Source organism: Hordeum vulgare, chromosome 2H, assembly GCF_904849725.1.
Source record: "Hordeum vulgare subsp. vulgare chromosome 2H, MorexV3_pseudomolecules_assembly, whole genome shotgun sequence".
In the NCBI taxonomy this organism is placed as follows: Eukaryota; Viridiplantae; Streptophyta; class Magnoliopsida; order Poales; family Poaceae; genus Hordeum; species Hordeum vulgare.
Genome location: NC_058519.1, coordinates 10507750 through 10533718, shown reverse-complemented (window position 1 = coordinate 10533718; position 25969 = coordinate 10507750). Strand labels below are relative to the sequence as shown.

The window sequence follows — 25969 nt, the reverse complement described above, 5'->3', positions numbered from 1 at the left end:
TATCTCGCAAAAAATGACTATTGGCTACCTGTTTTGAAGTCGTGAAGCACCTGAGGGATGGAAGCCATGAAGCAGCCGTTGTCATGAAAGTCATGAGGCAGTCAATCCTCTCGTGAGGAACAACTGTTGATGTAAAACACTCTCGCTAGGAACTGTCACCGTGTGCCCGTGTCGTCCGTCGCCGATCGATCTAATGATCTTAAAGACTGTCGTCGATCGATGTGACGATCCCGTTTTCTATAGGTTGTAGCCAGAGGCGGAGTCAGGGTTTCGATATAAAGGGATGTGTCGGAAAACAACATTCATGGAAGAAATTTTTATATAAAATGAACAAATAGTTTTCATCTATAGAATGCGCAAACGGCAGGATGGATTAAACCAATGACTACCTAAACTTATGGTAAATTAGCGCATTCGTGAAACTTCTGTTTGTTTTTTTATATAAAAACTTTTAACAACGTTGATTGAGGAAACAAAATGCATTATAGTAGAAATTAATTATTTCCGAACCAACAAACTGAAGATCAAAAAAGATTGAATGGCTAACCCAAGAAATTAGAGGCTCTTCGCGTATGTCAATCGGATGGGGAATGAATTTGGAAAACTGAGATGGCGACGTGAGCGCGCAGCCGCACGCTGCCATCGAATTTCTCCAGCCCTGGATGTAGCGACGGGGAACCAAGTGCTTTTGCCTTTTCCGATTGATCCAAGTCCAGAGCCATGTTCAAAAAAGAAAAAGTCCAGAGCCCCGATGACCCCCTTTCTGATCGATCCGGCAGCAGCCTGGCTCGACGCCTCGACTCATGCGCACACCAGCGGCCCGGGAACATGCGAGGCCTAGCGAAAGGAAGACCATTTAAAAACAAAATACATACCAGGCCTATATAAAAATTCGGGGGCCCAAAATTTATGGGCCCTGTGCGGGCCGCACATCCTGCACAACTATAGGCCCGGCCCTGCACAATTGAGCAAGCATCCCATGTGTTGGCGCATCTCTAGGTTCACAAGGCAACTAGTAGTTCAGTAACTTTGTATTGTTCATTCCAACATCGACGGTCCCCGCAAAGCAAAGAAAAATCCAATATGCACGGAGTTGAGTGGTTCATGAATCTAGAATTTCTCCGGAGAATTCTAGGTGGTGAAGAAGTTGATGTCAAGAGACTAAGTAAGGTTCTAGAACACAGGAGCCGAGCGATTCAAGAATGAAATAATTTTAACTGGCGAATCGCAGTATAGAAACTTGGTTTTCAACTTACCGGCCGGATGAGAAGTATGTTGCTAACCTGGTAAGTTGTGACGTGGCGAGGAAGAGAAAAACGTTCAGTCTGCAGGCGAACACGGTAAAGAAACACCTAGCTTGTTCGTTGGTCGTACATTTGCGTTAGGTCTGACCATGCAACAACTAGAATTACTGCTACATGGATCCAACCACGATTGAGCTGGTTAATTTTATCGGCATAAATGCTTAATGTTTTGGCAGTCAATAGTGTGTCTAGTCAGCAGTGACGGTGGCATCCCAACTCCGACGTGGACAGCTGAAATGTAAATTCGGAATGTCCAATACACTACCAGCTTCCAAACTAACCTGCTAGCTAGAATTCCAAAGATTTGCATTACTCAGTCATCTGCCTCTTCCACGGACGAAAATGCCAGGATGCTGCATGTGCTTCATCTTCGTCAAAGCTTTTATGTAGACCACGGCTCAATGGGTGCAAGTATATATCCACTTACTCTACTCAGTTACCCCTACTTTGTAGACTAGTTTTGTACCAAGATTTTTGTGGCTTGGTTGATCTATGGATTGCCTGGCTCTCACCTGCCGCGCCGCGGTGTTGATCTTCCTGTTCCTGCCGTTTGGTGCATCCGACGACCAGCTTGTCCACGGCAAGCCGCTCTTTCCCGGCAATACCATCGTCTCCGATGGCGGTGCTTTTGCCTTGGGCTTCTTCTCCCCAAACAACTCCACCAGTGCTCCGTCCAAGTTGTACCTTGGCATATGGTACAACGACATCCCAGAGCTCACCGTGGTGTGGGTCGCCAACCGAGAAACCCCGGCCATCAACATCACTTCCTCTTCACAGGTGCTCTCACTCACCAACACCTCAAATCTTATTCTCTCTAATGGAGATGGCAGCGGCCGTGTCCTTTGGACGACTAACGTGACCTCTGCCATAGGTTCATCTGCCCCTGTGGCGGTGCTTTTGAACACCGGCAACCTCGTTATCCGGTCATCAAACGGCACCACGTTGTGGCAGAGCTTCGACCACCACACCGACACGTACCTCCCTGGTATGAAGCTCCGGGTCAAGTACAATGCCCGTGATGGCGGTGACCGCCTCGTATCCTGGAAAGGCCCCGGCGACCCCTCGCCGGGCCGCTTCTCTTATGGATTTGATCCCAGCACATTCCTCCAGATATTCGTCTGGGACGGGAAGCGCCCGGTGTTGCGCAGCGCCCCATGGACAGGGGACCTTGTGATGAGCGAGGGCCGATACCAATTGGCGAACGCCAGCACAAGGATCATCATGTACCATGCCGTCGTTGACAACGATGAGGAGATCTACGTCACATATAGCCTCTCCGATGGAGCTCCGCACACAAGGTTTGTGCTGACCTACTCCGGCGAGGTCCAAATCCAGAGCTGGAACAACGGGATGTTGGCGTGGGAAGTCCTCGTGAAGTGGCCCTCCGTTGAATGCAGCCTATACGGCTATTGCGGTTCGTACGGCTACTGTGATCTGACGGCAACGCCTATCCCAACGTGCAAGTGCCTAGATGGTTTCGAGCCGACTAGCACTGAGGAGTGGGCCGGTGGTAGGTTCTCTATGCATGGGATGCCGGCGGAAGGAGCCGTTGGGCAGGTGTGGTGATAGTTTCTTGGCCTTGCCGGGGATGAAGCCGCCCGACAAGTTCACACTCGTTGGCGGGGGTAAGAGTACATTCGAGGAGTGCGCGGCAGAATGCAGCCGCAACTGCTCCTGTGTGGCATACGCACACGCTAACATGATCAGTAGCAGGTCTGGAGGAAACGTGACAAGGTGCTTGGTTTGGGGTGGAGAGTTGGTTGACACAGAAAAGCTTGGCCAAGTGTTTGGTGGAAACATGCTCTATCTCCGACTTGCTGGCCTAGATGTGGCAGATGGTACCAATTCTCTCCCTGTACTACGTTTGTTACAAAAGTACTTCTGCTGTTTGCCATGTTTATGCTATGTATGTATTGCACAGGTAAAAGGACAGAGACCAATGCGGTGAGGATTGCGCTACCAGTTTTAGCAACTGTCATGGTACTCCTATGCATAGCCTTTGCATGGTTCAAATTTAAAGGTGCATTTAACCCCTAACACCCCCCCCCCCCCCCCCCTCCAAAAAAATGAGATATTCCAGCTGACTTTGCAATTCATATTTACTAATGTGTTGTACCATTGGACTACAAAATCTTGACATCATTTGGACGCGTAGAACTAGAGCAAATAACCCTTATACGAGTTTAGTTTACTTAACCAAATGATGTAATCACAATGAATTTATAAAACAAAGAATGATTATGTATTACTTACCATGCTAAGAATTCAAGGTATCGATGATATAGGGGATCCTAATTGAGTGCACATGCACTATGGGGTTGCAGGGGTAGGGTTGAGAGGAGGATTCTAAGGAAACTATGTGTATTTTTCTAACTCCCCCACCCCCACCACCCGCGGGCGCCGCGCGTGCGTCGGGTTTATTACTTTTCATAGCAACGGAAGTGCCTCATGAGTTTTGTTTGTTTGGTTTTGTAAGTTCATAAGGGGGGTATTAGTCGAACATCAGCGGTTCCAAGGATCAAAAATAATATTTCATTCCCTTATTATTTCTATTTCCATGATATACTCATCAAGAATAAATTATTATAATATTGTGGAAGCAGGTAAGAGCGAAGAGTGGAGAAAACGCAAAAAATTATCATTGGGTAAACTTGATGAAGGATACACTCCCCATGATCATGAATTTCCGTTTGTAAGATTTGAGGAAATTGCCATAGCAACTCACAACTTTTGTGAAACATGTAAGATTGGACATGGAGGCTTTGGCAAAGTTTACAAGGTAACATATTAAAAAAACTATATTATTCATTGTAATATCAACATAATTTAGTGCTTCATGCATCTAGGATTTTACCTTCAAATTTTCTAGGGAATGTTAGGTGGTCAAGAAGTTGCTATCAAAAGGCTTAGTAAGGATTCTCAACAAGGAACAAAGGAATTCAGCAATGAAGTAATTCTAATTGCCAAATTGCAACATAGAAACTTGGTTCAACTCCTCGGGTGTTGCGCGGATGGAGATGAAAAGTTATTGATTTATGAGTATATGCCTAACAAGAGCTTGGATGCTACCCTATTTGGTACATATTAGCAACACACCATCATATCCTATAACAACTCGAAACATTAATTTTCTTACGTTCCCTCTATTGATAGATGACTCAAGAAAATTGTTATTGGATTGGTCAACACGGTTTAATATAATCAAAGGGATAGCAAGGGGGATTCTTTATCTCCACCAAGATTCAAGACTGACAATAATTCACAGAGACTTGAAAGCTGGAAATATTTTGCTAGATGCAGAGATGAAACCCAAGATAGCGGATTTTGGTATGGCGAGGATCTTTGGCGATAACCAACAAAATGCAAATACTCAACGCGTAGTTGGGACCTAGTGAGTATCCATTGAAAGAAATATCATACTAACTTATTCTATTGTAAAAAATACTGTCAATTTAGTAACTCTTGCAACTAAACTGACTAAGCAGTGGATACATGGCTCCTGAGTATGCAATGGAAGGCCTCTTCTCTACCAAGTCTGATGTATACAGCTTCGGTGTGTTACTATTAGAAGTTGTAACTGGCATTAGAAGAAACTCTAATAGTCAAACCATGGGTTTCCCTAGCCTCATAGTCTATGTGAGTACACACAACACTTCTCACAAGTTTCATTTTGAAAAGTGGATTTAGTTTTGCGAACATTTTTTATTTGGATTAACGAAAACAAAAAAATTATGACCTTCTTGGTTGTTTCAGTCATGGAATATGTGGAAAGAAGGGCGGACAGAGGAGTTACCAGACTCATCTATCATGGATACATGTTCACTAGATGAAGTTGTACTTTGCATCCATCTAGCACTCTTGTGTGTCGAGGAGAACCCAGATGACAGGCCACTTATGTCATATGTTGTGTTCATCATAGAGAATGGAAGCACCACACTTCCAGACCCCAATCGTCCGGCCGCCTACTTCGCGCGACGAAGAACTGAAATTCAGCAAATTGGTGAAGATATTCAGACTTCCGCAAACAGTTTTACTATTACCGAAATAGAGGGACGTTGAAATAACAATTCTTTTGTTTCCATAGATGTATCGAGCATTGCCGAAAGAATGTATGTCTCTGTCAAAATGGCCATGCATTGTGTGTTGTTCAGAAGTCGTTATTTTTTAATGGATTTTTTATTCCATTTTGGGCCTGATAGCAGTCTCAGTAAAAATAGTACTCCCTCCTTTCCGGTTTATAGGGCTACTCATCAATCATCAGGAGCGACTATGCAAACATAGCAAATTGTTCTCATTATGTTCCTTCTATAGGAATTGGATTTCCTCATAAATTTCTCTAGAAAAGTCAAAATACCTCTTAAACTCAAGGTGCTTATACGATCCGATAAATAGTATTCTAACCAAAGACAAGTTATGGAGTTATCTCCGAAAAGGTGACAAGAGTTGCCATATTGACCATCTCTTCCTGAAATGTTTTACAGGTAAAGCTGATTTGGAATGTTTTAAAATGTGCCTTAAATCTAGTACGTAGTACTTCATCATTTTCCTTTCTTTCGAGAAATGGCCAAGATCATGCATGGTGTACCCTTGTGCATACTGATATCTCAACACATGAAAACAAAAATACAACCTGCACATATTGCTAGTATGAGAGATCAGACTGTAGGCGTCGAGAAGATGTCGTGTCAAGATATGGCAACAGGCAAGGAGACGCAGGTGGAACACACACCAATGAACGGCGCAACATGAGCTACGCGGGAGCCCACCGCGACCGAAAGAAAGGCTGGAACAGAATCTAAGATAATGGTTCATGATGAATCATATCAACCAACACAGCTCAACCAATGATCAGTATGAAGAATCGACCTTTGTTGATATGCTACCAGCAATCTAGGTTGCCAGTCAGGATATACATCCGATGCCGCTCTTCAATGGGGGAGAAGACCAGATAACAACACAACACAACACACACCGACTGATGGATGCTGGCCTTCCTCTGAACTGTGTTGCCTTCCTATCTTGGTATACACACACACAGTCCCTCTAAGGAAGGTCGGTATAATGGATGGCTCAGTTACTGAGACTATCCCATGTATAGATGTACCAGGAAGAGGTACCATCCTGCCAATGTACAACATCTACTGCCTACAGTATACTCTCTCTGCTTTGCCAGTCAGCCGAAAGTCCGGAACAGAGCATGCGCCTGGGGGAATGGAATCTGCGGTTACCCAATGGAAGACTCCGTTGAAGGTGGGCCTACTGATCCAGGCTCCAGTTCCTTCATCAATGCGAATGTGCATTGTGTGGAATCATTGCTATTTCGCCACGTAAGAGGCGGACCAAGTCTAAGTGGCCCATGTTTCAGTCATGGTAGCATCAACGTCAGAAGCGAGCCAGTAATCAGCATCAATCTGCAAAAAAGAAAAAAGTACGGTGATTATCGAGCAGCCTTGATTAGTTGGGTCTGTGATATTGTTTTAATAGCATTCCTTACATCAGTATCTGGCGGTACGATTCTCAGAATGCCAGACATCAGTTCATGTGTACTGGATGGTTCCGATGTATCCTTGCCGATTGTGTCCCCCTCTCCCTTTTCAGGAGCTTGACTTGGATGACCATCCACCGGCCGTGGAGCATCAGAACCTCCAGCTGCGGATGCATGATCCAAATTGTCTTGTGCCACCTGCTCTGGGTTGGATACCTCCTGATGGTCACTGGCAGAAAATAGCAGCTTTCATTAGTACTATTGAGCGTGAGTTCTACAATAAGCGATTTGCGGCAGTTTATACCTTAACAAATAGCAATCAATGGGACCCATTGAACTTCTCAAGAGAAGCCGGTAATGCTTTTCTTGAGATTCCAGGTCCTTGCAGATGTCCATATCCTGGTAAAATGAAGTAGTGTCAACAACCAGACAGATCGATCAGCTATAACCACAGAGCTGAAAGGTAACTATAGATTGCTTACCGCATTAGGATCTGGAACCTCAACACATGTTCCATGAGGAGCATTTATTGCAATAAGAGTGGATCCCTGCAATCAGTGTGGCAGTTGTTGAAATGCCTTTGTGATTACAAGAAGAAGAAACAGACATGAAGCAAGGAACTTTCTTACCTGTAAGTGAGGAATCTTACAAATATCTTCCTTGGAAAGATACAACCACCTAAACAGAAATACATAAGGACTCGGTTGACTGTAGCAACAAATATTATTTGTGAACATAAGAGACGACAATCTTACTTTTTTTTGTCCCTATTTAGTCTGAGCGCCCGCAGCTTCTCTTGTGCTTCCCTGCAGAATCAGTAACTATTCATCAAAAAAGAGAGCAGCGATCAGGTATTTTTGTTGTTTCGGTGAAAAGAAGAAACTTACTGTATTTCCTCATCTAACCTGCATTCTTCATCGCGTGATGAGTGTAGTTCCTCCTGTAATATAATCAAATGAAACTTCATACAAAAGTTTAGGCCAGTAATGCTAATGTTCAGGTCGACTGGCTTGCTGTCAGAAGATGGGCCTGCTAATTTGCATTTTGTTTCATCAGGGAAAAAAGGGGCATTGCATTTTGCAGACAATACAGTGAACTTTGAGAAAGGCAGAAGCCATCAGCCAAACGAAGTGTGCTTAAGATAGATTAATGGAATTCTGATATATGCTTTATTCCTTCTGGTTATCTTCGATATATTCATATTGATTTGGATATTTCCTAGAACTTTAATATGTCTACAAGACAGCAGGCTTGCATCCACTAAATCATCGGTACATACTATTCACTACAGAAACACTTTGTTGCTACACACATGGTCTGATTAGTCATAGAGTAATTTACGATTAGGAAACTAAATGCAACTGTAGAAAAATGAGCAAACAAACGTCCCTCTATAATAATGAAAAATAAACTAATGCATAATAATGCACGCACAGTGTATGTATATAAAGCATGAATATAGCAACCAAAACATAAAAACAGAAATGAAGATCATACAGTTGAATAGTATAGTGTACCTTCAATGCAGAAGTTTGGCGCTCCACCTCCTTAGGCAGTAACATGTCAAATCCCCTTTCAATGTATTTATTTCATCAGTAAAAAGCTACGACAGGGGAAATGAATTAAAAGCAGAAACATGTGACACTTACTTCCAACGAATCATATTCTTCAGACCCTTTTCAATTAAATCTACACCTTCTAGGACATTTGTTATATCATATATCCTCCGCTTTTGCACCTACAGAAATTAATGAAACTAAAAGACATTAAGGCACGAAACTCCAGACAATGAAAAAAGAACAGACACCAGCGAGGCTGAGACGGTACAAAGCAAATTTCATTTTGCTATATACTAAACCAGACCTCCAGTATCTCAACTGCTTTATTTAAATCAAGGGATCCATCTTCTGCTCCTTTAAGCAGGTTGATGAATTTCTTTGTCAGCAGACCTGGCAAGAAGAAGATAATAAGCACCAAACATACATCATCACTTTTTTAACTTTGGAAGAACAACAGCATACTTCACCTAGTGAACTGTCATAGCGGCAGTTGTTTGCTGCATCTCCTGAAAGTAAAATTGGTGCCGTCAATAATAAACTATTATAGTAACCAACTTGGTTGAATAATAAATGACTATTATAGTAACCAACTTGGTTGAATAATAAACTGGAATTATTATCATCAAATCACCAAAGTGACGCACATCGAATATTATGTAAACTGGCTTAAGTGTAACCAAGAGCGCACCTTCAATTAATCCATGTGGTTTTCTTGCTCGCTTTATACCTTTTGTTGGTCCAGTGGTACTCTCCTTATGATGCCCTTGACTAATCTCTCCCTTCCCAGCTTCAGACTGGGCATTTTCTATTTTAATTTCCTGCTCATTTTCCTAAATCATGTGAAGAAGATACATGAAGATGTTGGTAACACTTATAGTATCATAGTAGAACACTAACTCGCTAACATTCTGCAGCTAATTGCCTAACCATATTGGAACACTGTGTCATTTCTAAGGATGAATTATGACATCCATGAGTCTTGAAATGGACGGCATGCTGTGCTAACTTGCTAAATTTTTTAGAATGAGGATATAATCAAAGGAATTCAGCAAGCACAAGCCCTCATTCCAAGGGTGGAGTTAGGATATAAACACTACAAAACCACAGTTTCGACAATTTCTATAAGAAACTGTGAACAGCATTGCACTATAAGTTCAGTACCAGGACAGTCTTATCTCATAAGGCCAGGTACAAAAGATCTTAAACCTTCATTCTGAAAATCATCCAAAGACATTATATGCTGCTACAACTCACTTTACACATTCAAGGTGAGACTAAAATCATCACTGCAACTATACTTAGACAACCTGGGTCACCACAACCGAAGATACACACAGAACATGTTACTATGGCCAATTCTAAGCTGAAGAGAAAGATAAGCTGCATAGAAGAGGTAAATGAGGATGCATATATATAAACTAAAGCTCACATACAGAAGGCTGCTTTACTAAATAGTCTTCATCTGAGATGTTCCTCCAAAACAGAGCATGTCAATCGGATGTCGGTTTCATGTTTGGAGTGCAGGTTTGTTCGAACACTGCAAGAATTTAATCTAACACGGCGATCGTTACTACGCACATTGGCCGTATAGGTACCCGTGGGAACACACAATTGTTGCCCTTAGTCATGGCAGAGCTGACTGGATACATTACCACCACCGAAAGGACCAGTCCAGCCCACTGTCAATTGATTCAGCTGCCAGAAAACCCTCCTGGACGAAATCTGAAGCTGAACATAACAGACCTACGATCCGGATTCATGGCGCCTGGAACTGAATGATCGAATGTGCCAACAATCACTAGAATCCGTCGGGATTTCTCGAGCAAGCAACGCGGCACCACCGCAATCAGGATAGGAACAGACTGAAACAGCAATGCAGAATGCACATTTCGATTGACTTACCGGGGCCTTGGACTTGGGCCTCCCTCTTCTCCTGGCCGGCGGCACGACGGGATCGTGCGCCGGATGAGGCGGCCTCGGCGGCAGCAGCAGCTGCGCGGGGGCAGCGTGGGGCGGCGCGGCGGCAGCAGCGGGAGGGGGCGGCGGCGTCGGGGGCCGAGCGGCGATGTAGCGGGGCCCGGGGACCCGCGGGAAGTGTACGGGGATGGGTGACGGGGCGCGGAAGTAGTGGACGTGCGCCTGCGCGGCGGGGACGGCGCCCCCCGGCGGCGCCGGCGCGGGGCATCGGAGGTAGACCTGCGGCGGGAGCGGGGGTGGGTTGGCGGGGCGCGGCCGCGGGAGCGGGAGGCTGGGGGAGCCGTCCATGGATTGGCGGGTGGGGAGGGGCGGCGGCGAGCGGCGAGCGGCGAGGCGGAGGTAGGTTTTGGCCCGGCCGCGGCGGGGCGGGGCGGGGCGGCGAGGTGGGGGAGGGGAAGCGGGAAGCTTTGGCTTCGTGGGGAAGGAGGAGAGGGAGGGAAAAGGCGAAGAGGGAAAACCAACTCAACAACTCTAGCCTTGTTTCTCTCTCTTTCTCTCCCTCTCTCTCCTCTTTCTCTCTCTTGTTCTTGGTCTTGTGGTTTTCCATGGGCTTTATAGAGGTTTTGGGGATCATGTTTTGGGCAAGTATTTCTTGTCGAGATCATCCGCGGTGTAAAACGACGCGCGTATCGTTATCTTGCGCGTCGGCGAATAAGGAAGGCGGGCTGGAGACGCGTGTTTCTTGCCGAAATTCGTACGAGTTTACCGTTGGAGGTTGAAATGATACCGTTGAAAGGCGAAAGTCGTAATGTTACAGTTGTTGCGTTCGGTGGAATAATAAATGAGGCTATCGGAGGACGGCTTAGGGTAAGGGGGGGGGGGGGCTTGCGAGGGAGGGAAAGTATTGCGTTCTCCGCCTTGACACGGTTTGTATTACAACTCTGAAACAATTGGCCGAGTAATGCCGGCGACCTAGAAAAAATCATAGAATTAAAATAACTTCTTCTCTTAGATGAGGTGGATGTTCGAGACGTGTTGACGCAACTAGATAATGGGTGACGATTTGTTCGAAACTTCGGACATAAAGTGGCAAGAGTAGATAATAGTAGGCGTGCCTCATGTGACCATGACCGCAAAACGACGTATGGACATCCATCCCGTAGTACGTGAGCCGGATCGTGACGATAACGTACATAAAGTCTATTGCACATATCTTGTTGCTCATGGTATCCATGTTTTGCGTGTTATAAGAAATATTACTAGAAACGGGGCATGAACCCGACAAATATTTTGGGCATCGACCAAACGATTTGAAATTTACGAACCAATTTTTTTTAAAATGCATGAGGAGCGGGTATACAATAAACTACCGAAAAAATCGGATCGGGCGGAGAGGGAGCGAGCGGGGTGGGGCTTCCCTTTGCCCCGCCGGTGCTGCAGCCGGTTCCCTCTCCCTTCGCCTGTTGGACCGGTGGCGGGAGGGAGGTGGAACCTCGGATCTGTGGTGGATTCGCATTAGGGTTGAGGAAGATCCCGTCAAGGCCGCTGCAGCGACGTCTCGCCTGAATAAGTTTCCTCGGACCAGGGGCCAGCGGAGTGGGGATCCCCGGATCTCGTGGAGGTCGCGGGCTATGGTGTTTGGATGTCAACTGGCACTGGCCGGTTGGGTCTTCGGATGAGAAGGGGTTGTGTGGCGACAAAGATTCTTCATCTTCTTCATCAGTATGATTTTTCGTTGTTGTTCTTCCTCTTGCTTTGGGTTGTTGCTGGAGGCACATCCTGCTTTGCCCGGTTGATTGGCCCGGCCGCGGCGCCAGAATCGGATCCTAGTTCTTTTTCATCTGGAAGGGACATATATAGCGGTGCTTAAAGCCACATATGGCGAAGGCTGGTGCACGAGTGTTGGATGCACATGTGTGTCCTTGCCCTTTCGGCGTCGGTGCGAAGGAATGGGAAGCTACTCGATGGCGATTGAGCCATGGTTGATGATGATAACCTGTTCGAATCTGGTTGCAGATTCTTGTGTTGCAGAGGTCTTCTCGTAAGGTTCAGGAATGATGACACGGAGCTTCGAAGATCTTCATGTTTTATTTAGGATGCTCTTTGCATTCCTGGTTTTTTATGTGTGTGTTAGGGTGTGTTTGTACGGATCAAGAACTTTGTATTATTTGATGATTTGAATGCAAGCATACTTTCTCAAAGAAATGATAAAAGAATACATAAGACTGGGTATTTATCACGGGAGGAATTTAATAAACGTATCCACCGTTGGTGATCGCTCGATCGGATCGCGTAGAGATGTTGGTGGCCGGCTTGCAGAGCATCGGATCCCAGCTATTCAGTCACGTGGCGTGTGGTGCCGGTCCAGGGTGCACCGCGACAGGCGTCCCGATGCTCTGTCTCGTTGTTGCGCGGGGCCCACCGCGCTGGTGTATGTGGGCCGCGTCCAGGCCAGCGCCGGCAGGGAGCAGACACGCGGGCGAAGCGGGAACGGAGCAGGGTTGGAGGAGCGGCCGAAACTGATACGCGGCGAGGCCATGAGCGGGACCCGCCGACAGGGCTGGGCCCACATGTCATGCGGATACCTCCGGCTCCGGGTGATACTCCAGTCCAGGAACGCGTGCTGCGATCGAGAGCTTTTTCTTCTCCTTTCCGTGAAGGCATGGCCCCGGCCCCACATGTCACGTATACGTCGGTGAAACTGGATCCTACGGTCACCGTGCCTCTTTTTTTTTTTCTCTCTTCTTCACCAAAGGAAGAGAAAAAAAAGGAGTTTCTGTTTTATCGGATGTCCCCGAATTTGTATGGATTATCGGAGTTTTTTTGCTTTTTGCGGGGAGTTCATTTGCTATTACATGCAAAACTTAAAAAAAAAACTATTATATATTGCTCCCTTGGTTTTTAAATATAAGTTTTTTTTAGAGGTTTTCATTAAGAGACTACATACGGATGTATATACACATATTTTAGAATATAAGTTCATCCATTTTGTTTTGTATGTAGTCTTCTAATGAAATTTCTAAAAAGACTTATACTTAGAAACAAAGGGGGTAGATGGTATCAATGGTTGTCATAACAAGAGCACATATGCTGAAATTGCATCGAAAGTGTGGGTAAAAACGACGAATGTTTACGGAAATAATGAACTAGAGCGAACACACCTTCAATTCAATAGATGGTCTAACAAACGAAACGAAACTCCATCCCAGCATTAATACTCTCTCCGTCCCAAAATAAATGACTCAATTTTATAACAATTTTAATATAAAAGTTGAGTCATTTATTTTGAAACAGATGGAGTATATTGTAACAAAAAGCGGGCACCACCAACACACCTCGTGTTGGTTGCTTGGCCCAGTCCATGTACAATTTTATACGTTTATTTTTTTTCCGGATTAAATTACTTTTTATATTTTTTACATTGTTATTATTTTCTTTTTTACACCTAGTTTTCTAGCAGTTTTCTTATTTTCAATTTATTTATTTTCCATTGTTTTGTGCATGAACTTTTTCTAAATGCATGATGAAATTTTTTTTACAAAATATACGACGAACTTGTTTACCATCCGTGATGGAAATTTTATAATTATATGAATATATTTTTTACAATATGCAACAAATATAATAAATATGGTTATAAATTAAAATGCAAATGCATGGTGAATTTATTTTGAAATATTGCAAGACATTCTATAATATGTGACGAACATATTTACGCACATGAACGTAAAACTTTTGTAATTATTTTTTGTAATCCATGTTTTACCATTATTTGAACAAAAAACATTTTTAAAATCTATGAATAGAACGTTAAGGAAACACCCAGATTATAGGACTTCTAGAGGGGTTCTACAAATTTGTAGGGGTTCCAACAAACATGCATATCTTTACCTATTAATAAAACAATTAGTACTTCTGTCGTCCGTCATTAACATTGCCCATAAAATTGATGAAAATTACCCACAATTGCCACTTATAAGTCATAGAAAACGTTTCAAACAGGAAAATCTCCTGACTGGACCGGCCCATGTAGGCACTTTCTATATTACGCTCGGGGCATTGGAAAAAGCTGCAGCACCTATTTGGGCCGGCCCATGCGTGGCCGCCTGTTCTTTTAGTTTAGTTTTTTTATTTTACTTTTCAGTTCCATTTGTTTCTACTTTAAATAATTTAGAACTTCAAATAACTTTTCTTAAATTTAAGAAATTGAGAATTTTCAAATAAAATATTAAAAAACATATTTTTTTTTAAATTCAAAAACTACTCAGCAGTTTTGAAAAATGTTTGCATATACAAAAAAATGTTTAAATTTTTAGAAAATGTCTGTAAAATGAAAAAAGTTAATAATTTTAAACAAAAGTCCGTGTAAAAATCTTAAAAACAGTTCGCGCCTCTGTTTTTAGTCTCATTTTTTATTTTTATTTTCTGTTTAATTTTTTAAAATTTAAATAATATAGACTTTTGAAAATTTTTTGCAACTTATAAAACTGAGAATTTATAGAAAACATAAAATGTTTGTAAATTCAAAGAATGCTCGGGATATTTGTAAAAGTATTCCCATATTGAAAAAAATGTTCATAATTTTGAGAACAATGTTGGTGAAAACAATAAAAGTCCATGATTTTAAGAAACAAGTTTGTGTATTATTTTTTGGGTGCAATTGAAAAAAATGTTTGCTAATTCAAAAAATGTTCATGCATTTCAAGAAATGTCCTACAGTTTGAAGGACGTAATATGATCAGAATCCTTAAAGATTATAGTTAGTTTTCTCACGTTGCAACGCACGGGCCCTTTTGCTAGTCTGAACTATTAAAAGCACAAGAGGACAAATCTAACTATAAATCTGGACCGTCTGATTACATCATCAACGGTCTAAAAACGTTGTTAACAAAACTAGACAGTTTTCGTTAGCGGTAATTGCCCATCCCCCGCTCGCCCAGGTCGTCCGCCCCCGCCCGCATCTCTCGCTTGCAAAAGAGAAACTGTACTGGTAGATCCGTAGCCTACCCAACCACTCCCCCGATCCATTCCTCTTCCTCCATCCTGCCATGGGCGCCGCCACCACCGTCGGTACGACCTCGGCGCCCCTCTCTCACTGCGCCACCGTGCCTCCCCTCTCCCCATCCCCTCACCTTTTCTACCTAACCTAGGCCTCAGATCGAGACCGGTCAGGAGATCCCCATGGCGCGCTAACTCACGGCCGCAGCGTGTTTTCCGATCAGCGTCGTCGTTAAGGGCTTCGAGGTCGCGCGTCGGGAGAGGAGGCGACCTCCGCGTGGTTCTACGCCAAGGCCGGCAACGGAGGGTCGCTCGGCCGTCCTCCTCCTCCTCCTCATCTACGTCCATGGCGCTCACCACACACGGTACCGCGCGCACTTGGCCTCTCCTGTTGCGAATCCCACTCTTGAATCGACCTCCATGACTGATGTTTGTTGCCTCGTGCGCTGGTTGCCTGCAGGGGTGGTGCTGCCGGAGGACAAGATGGCCTTCAACGCCACGACCAGACGGAGGTCGGGTAGCTGGACGCCCGCCGACCCCAACCCCTGTGTTTGGGAGACGCCTGCCTGCTGCTCCTTTACGTGTGGAGGTGGAGGAGTGGATGGAGGGAGCAGGAGGATGGAGGAAAGTGCGCGCCCGGCCATACCGCCATTGTCATCCCTCCAACAGGCCGCCGCAACCGCGCCACTCGCCGCATTCCTGCTCCCCCACAGGCCCGAGGTGTATCGATGCTCCTCCATGCGCGCCGCAGCTCCCTCTTTCTCTTTCCGCCTCTGCCCCCGCCTTCCCGCGCTCTCGCTTCAGCGTCCCTGCCGCTTGTCGAGCGCGCCTCGCTCCGGCCGCAGCCCCCACACCGCTGTCGCCCCAAGCGTGCCGCTGTCATGCTCAAGCCCCTCCATGAGAGCCCGCAGAGTGTAGCCACTCCTCTAATGTTATCTGAATTTGAAAAGTACATTCTGTATATTAAATTTGACAGTCTGAAATTTGTGTGTTCGCAGGTGGTCCACATCAGCTGGCCTCCTGCATGCATTGGAAGAGTAGCTACCAGCTGTTGTAGGAATGGGAAAAAATGGTAACTCACGCATTTAATTTCTATATCCTGATGCATCTTTGCTCTGAAATGATTGAAAGAAAAAACAGATAATTTATGTTCCAACTAGAGCGGTTCAAGTTCTTGCAGGGTTTTAGAACAAGATACACTTTACATGGATGAACCAAGCAGATTTTGCCAAGTATGCGTCACCTATTATTCAATCCAAGGACAAATAAATTTTGGATTTTCTTCACTGAGTATTTCTGTTGGAAAGAGATGGCATTGGCCAGTATGAGGTGCTGTCAGTCCTGCACATTACGGCGATGATGCCTTTGTCCCAAGAGAATTCCTTGCTCCTCCCCAATACGTGGGCTCAAGGGATACCACACCAAAGTATCTAAAGGTCCATATTTTCGACATGTACTACTGACTATTTCTCTGCTGCAGAATCATAAAGAAGTTCTCAGTTTCAGTTTTCTGAATCTTTTTTAGAGAAACAAACGATCTTCAGTAAAGGTATTCCGCAAGGCATCCGGGGTACTTGGAGTGTGCTATGCAGCATATTCTTTCCATTTTTTATTGGTTTTGCTAATGCTCAGCTAGCTGAGACTCAACTAACGCTCAGCTAGCTCCAGAGCCGTCCAATTGTCCTGCTATTTTAGGATTGGTAGATTCGTCCGTCGTCTGTCGTCGCTCGTTGTTCTTTGCTAGGCTGATCGATTGTTGTCTGCGTGAGGAAGTTATTCGTGGGCTGGTTGTTTTTTGTGGGCTGTTGGCATGTCCAGCCACGGTTGTGGAAATTCTTGTGGGCTTACTTGGGCGTTGACGCTGGTTTTTGTTTTGGGCTTAACTGGGTTAGCTTTGCAGGTTACCCAGGAGTGAGGGTTAGCTGTCAATTTTTTTTGGGTACGTTTTTTACTTTTTCTTGCGTTGTCATCTGTGTGTTTAGGGTTATTCAGATTTGTAGTTGATTTTTTCCTCGGTCCTGCTGTACCGCTATTTCTTAGTATCTTAATCATGTGTTTTGTTTTCTGGTCCAAGTTAAGCTATAAATAGATACAAAGCTATTTTTACGCAGTCAAATATAATGAGTGGTAGAAATTCTCTTCAAAAGCGATTGGTGCAGAAGTAACCACCCATGAGCGGTCTATAATTTCCAACATGCATTATATAAACACATGTGGATAATTTGATCCATCTCTGCGAGAATAACACAGTGAAGTAGAGAGAAATCAAGAGAGGTGATGTGAACTTTTCTTCCCCGGCAACGGCACCAGAAGAATGCTGCTAGCACTCTCCGGCAATTGAAACTACAAGAATGTTGTTGATGCCCACCAGCGCGTGGGATCGTAGCAGTTTTCAAGGGTAGAATATTCGATCCAAATTTGTTGGTATGTCTATAGGAGGTGAGAGGATACCCTCAAGTATTAGCAGCTGCATATGTCAGATTTAACCACACCTGAAAGATTAGTATCTGCAAGCAAGGTATCAGTAGCAAAGTAGTATGATAACAACGGTGTCAGAAACGATCTGTTGATACGGCAGACTATTTCTAACGATTGTATCAATGGCGCCAAGTTGACTCGTTGACAGAAGTTGTCAGTTCCCGTCAATGACCAGCGAACCAAAATTGTAGCAGGTAGCAGCAGTGTAACGAGCAATAGCAGCGGCAAGGAACAGTAGTAGTGACAACAGTAGCAAGCGACAGTAGTAGCAACAGTAGCAGCAGAGCAAGACAAGTAACAGCAGTAGCAACAGTAATAACAGCAGCAGAGCAAGATAAGTAACAGCAGTAGCAACGGTAGGACAAACTCGTAGGCAATGAGTCGGTGATTCGTTTGGATGATATTTATCATGCAACAGTTATAACACGAAGAGATATGTGGCTAGCTCCCGTTCGTCAATGTGATGTAGGCATGCATTTCGTTTGTCGTCATACGTGCTTAGAAAAAAGAACTTGCATGACATCTATTGTCCATCCCTCCCGTGGCAGCGGGGTTCAAAAGGAAACTACGGGATATTAAGGTTCTTCTTTTAATAAAGAAAAGGACCAACGCATTAGCACTTGGTGAACACGTGAACTTCTCAAACTATGGTCATCACCGGGAGTGGTTCCGATTATTGTCACTCCGGGGTTGCCGGATCATAACACATAATAGGTAACTACAACTTGCAAGATCGGATCTAAAACACATATATATTGGTGACAACATAATAATTTCAGATCTGAAATCATGGCACTCGGGCCCTAGTGACAAGCATTAAGCATGGCAAAATAGTACCAACATCAATCTCAGAACATAGTGGATAGTAGGGATCAATCCCCATCAAAACTAACTCGATTACATCATAGATCTCATCCTACTCGTGGCTTGCAAAGAAAGCTAATATAACAAAGCCTACGAATAGATTACTCATGAACGCCGAAGAGCTTCATGGAATTGGAGAGGGAAGAAGGTTGATGATGACGATGACGATGATATCCCCTCTCCGGAGCCCAAGACGGACTCCGGATCTGCCCTCCAGATGAAGAACACACCTGAGAGTCCAAGAAAGAAGGCAAAACAGCTATATAGAGCCCCTCCCTCGAGTCGAGCAATGAACAAGTAAGTAGAGACAAGGAAGATCCTCCACAATCCGGTAATGCTTTTTCTCAATTCAATGCGGAGCGATATCAATGTACTACCTATACTTCCTTTATCTCAATTCAAGTCAAGGCAGGCTATCTTTGTTATCAAGAAACAAAGCTGTCTCTAGTGATTGATCCGTTTGCTCTCGCCCTTCGGCTAGGGAGCTGACTCTCATGTGGATCAAGAAATATCTCCGTAGTGCTCAGGACAGGCTGTGAGCATCTTATCTGCTTGGATCACGTAACATCTTCATTTCTTTTGAGGTGGTGGCGCCGCCTTCGTATCGTAAACGCGACGAAAACTTTTTTTTATTTTTTCTGGGACGAAAGTGAACTTATAGACCTGAGGTTGGGGGCGGTAGAGCCGTGTGGGCCCCACAAGCCTGCCCACCGCCACCAGGGGGTGGTGGCGGAGCCAGGGCTTGTGGCCCACTGGCCCACCCCCTCAGGTGGAACTTGGCGCAGATATTTTTTTTATTTTCCAAAACTGTTCCCCGTAAATTTTCAGGACGTTTGGAGAACTTTGATTTCTGCACAAAAATAACACCAAGGCAATTCTGCTGAAAACAACGTCAGTCCAGGTTAGTTCCATTCAAATCATGCAAATTAGAGTTCAAAACAAGGACAAAAGAGTTTGGAAAAGTAGATACGATGAAGACGTATCAAGATGCCACTTTTCTAAAAAAATAATCAGCGCGACTTCATGTCTGCATTGGGTCTTTTTTTATTAGTCGTTTCGTAGGTTTTGATTATGTGGTTTACGCAACATGAATCAATCTTGTTTTTTTAATAATTTTTTATTTTTATGTGATTTTGTTTTAGAAGATTAGTTTATGGCTTTGTTATATTAGCTTTCTTTGCAAGCCACGAGTTTAAATTAGATGCGATTTTACTAGACTAGATAGTACGCACACTTTAACAAATTAGTAATTAGGAGACCAACAAGCACTTTGTCTTTTTACCAGTCTTTACCCTACTTCCCTTACTTGCTGGTGTTCATCCCACTTGTGAAACGATCTCCATTGCTGATGTTTGCCTCTTGCGTTGGTTGCGTGCAGGGGAGGTGCTACCGGAGCTCAAGGTGGCCTTTGACGCCATAGCTGTAGTGCCCCAGATGTAAAGCTTTCCTTTTTTGTAACCTTCCATGTGGGACTACCTTGACTTTGTCATGAGAGCTATCTATGCATGTGTGATTTCATGTGTCACCTTGTGTTCTTCCTTGCATGCATGCATCCATGTCATACCATTCTTACCATGCCTTGTGTGGCTTGCATCTATACCTTGTCATGTCTTAGAGTGGGTCTTGTAGTTTCATTGTGTTGATGGTGTGTGGTGTGAAAAAGTGTGTGCTAGGTATTTTCAAAGCCCATTGCAATTTCAAACCCTTTCCCTTTCCTATTATCTCTTGTTCAAAATTCCATCTTCCCAAAAGCTACTTTAAAATGTCTTGTGCTTAGAGATTATTGTGGAGATGATGATGTGATGATTTGGAATCTTATTCTTGGTCTTGGGGTTGAATATAAATCACAAAACAGATTAAATAAATGCTGTTTTGGATTTATGAAAGTAGCCCATAAATGCTGGAGGTATTTTATTTAAATAGCTGGTTCATTTTCGGGTCCAGGGCAATTTTTCATTTGATTTTATCCCTTTTATTTTGTCCTGTGCCTATTTTTCTTTCTCTGTTTTATTCTTTTAAAAGGAAATGGACAGGGGGCTCTATTTCCCTATGTGGCGCGCTAAGTGGGCTCCCTCCCACCTAGCGGCCCACTTCTCCTTCCTCCCTCGCAGCCCGTCGCGCGTCCGTCGTCGTCCACCTCCTTTCCAGCGAGGCAGTGGGTCCCCCCTGCCATTCTCTCTCTCCCATTCCCTCTGTTCCACCGGAGAGAGCACGCGCACATGGCCACCGCGCGCCCCTCGCTTCCCCTCTCGCCCTATAAAGAGCCTTGGCGTCCGTGCCTCGGCTAGGGTTCCCCCTTCCGCCGCCGCTCCACCCAAATCTCATCTCCCTCCTCTCTGCATCGTCGCAGCAAGGTAAGCGAGGCGGATCCACCATGGCCGACGGTTGAAGGAGGTCGCCGTCGTCGCTGTGGTACCTCTTCCTCCACGGCGAGAGTTCCAGGAGCTCGTGGGCCTCTCCACGGGCTCGTTCCCGCCGCTAGATCGGCTTCCCCGACCCTGCTTCGTCTTCTTCCTGGAGGCCCTCCTTCTCCGACGAGCTCCGCCGCTACGCGCCCTTCTTCCTGCTACTTCCTCTACGGGCGCTTCTTCCTCGACCCGTACGTGAGGTAGTACTCCTCCCCCCTCCTCCCTGTGCTAGATCGAGCACCGAAGCCGTAGATTCGTTGCGCGCGTTGCCTCTGTCGTCGGAGCCGCTGGTCACCGTCGACACGCCGTTGTAGCGCCCCTCGGGAGTAGTTAGGACTTGGAATGGGTTCATGTGGGTGTGGGCCTCCTCCCCTCCACGAGCCGGAGCTGTATTTGGCTCGCATCGCCGGCGAGACCCCTCCCCTGTTTCGGTCAGTCGCCGGTAGCAGATGAGCAGGGGGGTAACCTCTTCTGTTCCTCAGCGCGTAGTGGTTCAGACGCCGTTTCATAGCCCAGTGGTAACTAGCGTAGCGTGCCTGATGGAGGGCGTGGGTTCGATTCCCCCCTCGGCACTCTTTTGTGTTTTGCTGTTTTAAAATTTCACAGTAGCAACAGTGACAGGTTACCCTGTTTTCTTCCCCTAACCCGTCGAAACAGTGGCAGTGGTGTAGTGGCTAGGAGTTGTTGCTGTGTATCATAGGTACTGGGTTCGATTCCCAGGAGCCCTGATGCATATTTCTGTTTCTTTTGCTTTCCTTTTATTTTTGTACTTCCTTTTTCTTATGCATAGACAACAAGGTGTCCTATGTAATATTTTCCTGCTAGTGTAGATGGGTGCAGATTGTATTGTGTGTGTGTTTTGCACACACTAGTATAGTGATAGATGGTGTTGGTGGCTCAGGTGATATGTGTGTGTATGTGGTCTTGTTAGTTTATGTTGATGGTGTGATTGCAAATAGGCATGTGTGCATAGGGGTTGTAAGTGAAGTTGATGGTGTAGGTATGGAGATGTGTTTGTAGTGAGTGTAGACCACTTGTGGTACCTACTAAAAGTGTTTGAGAGGTGATGCTTCCAAGTTACTTGCTTAGTATTCCCCCCCCCCCCTCATGTTGTTCTTGGGTTTAAGAGCATGAAGTTGTTGTGAATGATGTGGAGTATATGTGTGTGTGTGTGGAACTTCCCCACCTTTGCAAAACTATGCACCCTCACATGTCTATATGTGAGAGGGCATGGTGTTTGTGTGTGGGGATAGTTTGGTAGATGTGCTTGTGATGTTGATGTGCATGACACAAACATGGGGTTCAAACCCCCATGTCACTTTGTCATTGTGCACATGAACCCAACCTTTGTAGCTGTTATCTTAGTAGGATACCTTATGGAGTTGACATATTCAGTTTTGTTGCAAGTTTGATCTTTGATTCCATGGAATAGGTGAAGCCCAAGGGCATGAATTTTTGTGTGATAGTAGTAGGGGTTTTGATCTACACTATAGTGGAGTCAATTATCACCTGGGGTAATGTGTGTGCAAATTATGCCTAGACAAAGTGGGCATGCGGCTGAAAAAGTCCAGATTAGTGAAAACTGAAATTTCACTAAGTCTGGGATTCTGAAAACATTTTCTTCCCCTATAGATGAGGATGTGCTGGTCATTCTGTTGAGAACTAGCTTTAGTTTAGTGCTAGGATTTTGAACCTGGTATGTTTGTGAAGCTTCCTGTCAAATTTCAAATCATTTGGAGTCCAGTAGGTTGTGTTTTGGTTGCTGTCAAAAAGCTTCAGAACAAAGACAGAAACTCAGGTGCAGGAATTTTCACCAAGTCCCTGAGATCTGATGGTTTTGGAAAAGTTTGTGGCCTTGTATCTTCTAGAGTTTAATTCCTTTTGCTGTGATTCTTGCTGGTGCTTTAGTGTTCTTGGTGGGCAACAGCCAAATATATTATTTGTCATGTTTGGAGACCTGTAGCTATGTTGCATGTAGCTCCCAAAGTGCTAAGATGCAGATTATGGCGGAATTATGTAGTGTTGTCATTTTGATCTTCGTGTGTGCTTAGTTGGTGTTGTGGTGTTCTCCCTTGCTCCAATCCATTCATGCTGGGTTGTTACTTGTCTTCGCAACCTGGGAATACCAGATTTGTGCCAATTGTGAGTGTGGTGTTGATTCTTCCACGTAGAGCTTCATATCTTGTTTCGTTGATTTCCGTTGATCCGTAGCTCCGTTTGCAATGTTCTTTATATGGTTTTGCACCGTTTTCACGAGCTGCATCTGTTCATGTCATTATCATGCATGTCAAAATATCTTAGTGTACAGTTCTGTCCAGAAACTTGCAGTAGTTTATTTTGCTTGTGCTAGTGATAGAAATAGTGGTGCATGCTCAATTTCCTTCTCATGCATCATGTGATTGTTGCATCTTGTGGGATGCTGTTCATTGGTTGTTATTCTCATGTTGGGTAGCACCGGGATCGGAGAACGAATACGTGGAGTCAGGAGAGTACGTGCATGACGAACCAGAACCATTTCAAGCTGAGGATATCACAGGCAAGATGATATGACCTTGATTCCATCTCTAGACTTGTTATGTTAGTTTCGTTTCCATGTCATATTGCTCGCTGCCTACCACTGAAATTAAATTGCCTCTTGAAATGCCATGAGCCCAAACACGGTTCTCCTTCCTAGCAAACTTGAGTGGCTAAGTAGGCTTGCTTAGCTATTAATGTTAGCATTGCTAGTTGCAGGTGCTTTGCCTCATGTGATAACATGAGCTTGATATGATTATCTTAAATCCTGTTATTTAATTAATGCACCTATATACTTGGTAAATGACGGGAGGTCTAGCCTTTTGCCGGGTGCTTTGTTCCGTTAATGTCGCCTTAGTTACCGGTTACCGGTGTTTGGTTCCATAATGATCCCTCCTAACACGTTCGGGGTTGTTATGGGGACCCCCTTGATAAATCGCTTAGTGCTAAGGCTTGTCCGGCAGGACCCAACATTGGTGTTAATTTGCTAATAACTTAATAATAATCTGCATAGGGAGTAGCTACCCCTAGAACTTTAATCAACAACCCGGGCCAGTGCTCCTCATGAGTGTTGGTCCAAATTAGAGCACTGTGCGGGGCCAACTCAGGGCAACTTGAGAGATTTCTATCAGGCCACCGTACGCGTGGCTCATCCGTCGTGTCCTGAGACTGAGATACGCGGCTCTTATCAGGGTCGTCGACACGTCGGGAGGTCCTGCTAGCCTTGCCTTACCTTAGCGGTATATCTTGCGTATAGGAATCCCAGTGAAGCTTTGGTTTCCCCCAGAGTTGAGGTTTTCCTCTAAGGAATCCGACGAGATCACGAGATTCGTGATAGAGGATGCCTTTGCGGCCTGTGTTCATTTGTGATGGACTAGTTGGAGCACCCCTACAGGGTTTAATCTTTCGGAAAGCCGTGCCCGCGGTTATGTGGCAACTTGGAATATTTTGTTAACATCCGGTATTAGATAACTTAAACATAAGCTAATAAAATTGCCAACTGTGTGCGTAACCGTGACTGTCCCTTCGAAGATCTCTCTTCGATCGAGAACACGGTGGGGTTATGAATGCCGTAGGTAGGGGTTCAGGATCACTTAGTGATCAAGTAAATCCCGACCGCTAGCGTAGACCACCTTTCCTTCTACTTTGCGTAAGTTAGCCACTTAATCAAGCATAGGATGCTGCAGCCTGATACACTTTTGTTGGAATTATGCCCTAGAGGCAATAATAAATGTATAGTTATTATTATAATTCCTGTATCAAGATAATAGTTTATTATCCATGCTATAATTGTATTGAATGAAGACTCATTTACATGTGTGTATACATAGACAAAACACCGTCCCTAGCATGCCTCTAGTTGGCTAGCCAGTTGATCGATGATAGTCAGTGTCTTCTGATTATGAACAAGGTGTTGTTGCTTGATAACTGGATCACGTCATTAGGAGAATCACGTGATGGACTAGACCCAAACTAATAGACGTAGCATGTTGATCGTGTTATTTTGTTGCTACTGTTTTCTGCGTGTCAAGTATTCATTCCTATGACCATGAGATCATATAACTCACTGACACCGGAGGAATGCTTTGTGTGTATCAAACGTCGCAACGTAACTGGGTGACTATAAAGATGCTCTACAGGTATCTCCGAAGGTGTTAGTTGAGTTAGTATGGATCAAGACTGGGATTTGTCACTCCGTGTGACGGAGAGGTATCTCGGGGCCCACTCGGTAATACAACATCACACACAAGCCTTGCAAGCAATGTGACTTAGTGTAAGTTACGGGATCTTGTATTACGGAACGAGTAAAGAGACTTGCCGGTAAACGAGATTGAAATAGGTATACGGATACCGACGATCGAATCTCGGGCAAGTAACATACCGAAGGACAAAGGGAATGACATACGGGATTATACGAATCCTTGGCACTGAGGTTCAAACGATAAGGTCTTCGTAGAATATGTAGGATCCAATATGGGCATCCAGGTCCTGCTATTGGATATTGACCGAGGAGTCTCTCGGGTCATGTCTACATAGTTCTCGAACCCGCAGGGTCTGCACACTTAAGGTTCGACGTTGTTTTATGCGTATTTGAGTTATATGGTTGGTTACCGAATGTTGTTCGGAGTCCCGGATGAGATCACGGACGTCACGAGGGTTTCCGGAATAGTCCGGAAACGAAGATTGATATATAGGATGACCTCATTTGATTACCGGAAGGTTTTCGGAGTTACCGGGAATGTACCGGGAATGACGAATGGGTTTCGGGAGTTCACCGGAGGGGGGCAACCCACTCCGGGGAAGCCCATAGGCATTTGGTGGGGTCACACCAATCCCCTATGCGCCAAGAGAGAAAAAATCAAAGGAAAGGAAAAAAAAGGAAGAAGTGGGAAGGGGGAAGGACTCCCTCCCACCAAACCAAGTAGGACTCGGTTTGGGGGG

General features: G+C 44.8%; 2 protein-coding genes and 1 pseudogene across 3 annotated transcripts in view; 2 read left to right on the top strand and 1 right to left on the bottom strand.

Moving 5' to 3' along the window:
- The first annotated feature begins 1796 nt into the window (after nucleotides 1-1796).
- Nucleotides 1797-5363, top strand: LOC123424388 (annotated as a pseudogene).
- A 737-nt stretch (nucleotides 5364-6100) lies between these two features.
- Nucleotides 6101-10613, bottom strand: LOC123424891 (transcription factor E2FC-like). The gene is made up of 13 exons (XM_045108582.1): nucleotides 10251-10613; nucleotides 9037-9178; nucleotides 8816-8854; nucleotides 8653-8738; nucleotides 8439-8527; nucleotides 8307-8361; nucleotides 7677-7729; nucleotides 7545-7595; nucleotides 7419-7467; nucleotides 7272-7337; nucleotides 7094-7188; nucleotides 6799-7018; nucleotides 6101-6715 (listed from the first exon to the last, which is right to left on the bottom strand). The coding sequence occupies exons 1-13, from the start codon at nucleotides 10611-10613 to the stop codon at nucleotides 6650-6652; spliced, it is 1374 nt and encodes a 457-aa protein (XP_044964517.1). The 3' UTR covers nucleotides 6101-6649.
- A 5471-nt stretch (nucleotides 10614-16084) lies between these two features.
- LOC123424386 (7-deoxyloganetin glucosyltransferase-like) overlaps nucleotides 16085-25969 on the top strand; it is a 43299-nt gene continuing 33414 nt past the window's right edge. Inside the window, exons 1-2 of one of the 2 annotated variants that reach the window (XM_045107988.1) lie at nucleotides 16085-16177; nucleotides 16262-16335. In XM_045107988.1, the coding sequence (XP_044963923.1) occupies nucleotides 16333-16335 (3 nt within the window). In that variant the 5' untranslated portion in view covers nucleotides 16085-16177; nucleotides 16262-16332. The other variant, XM_045107989.1, reaches the window with a different exon arrangement.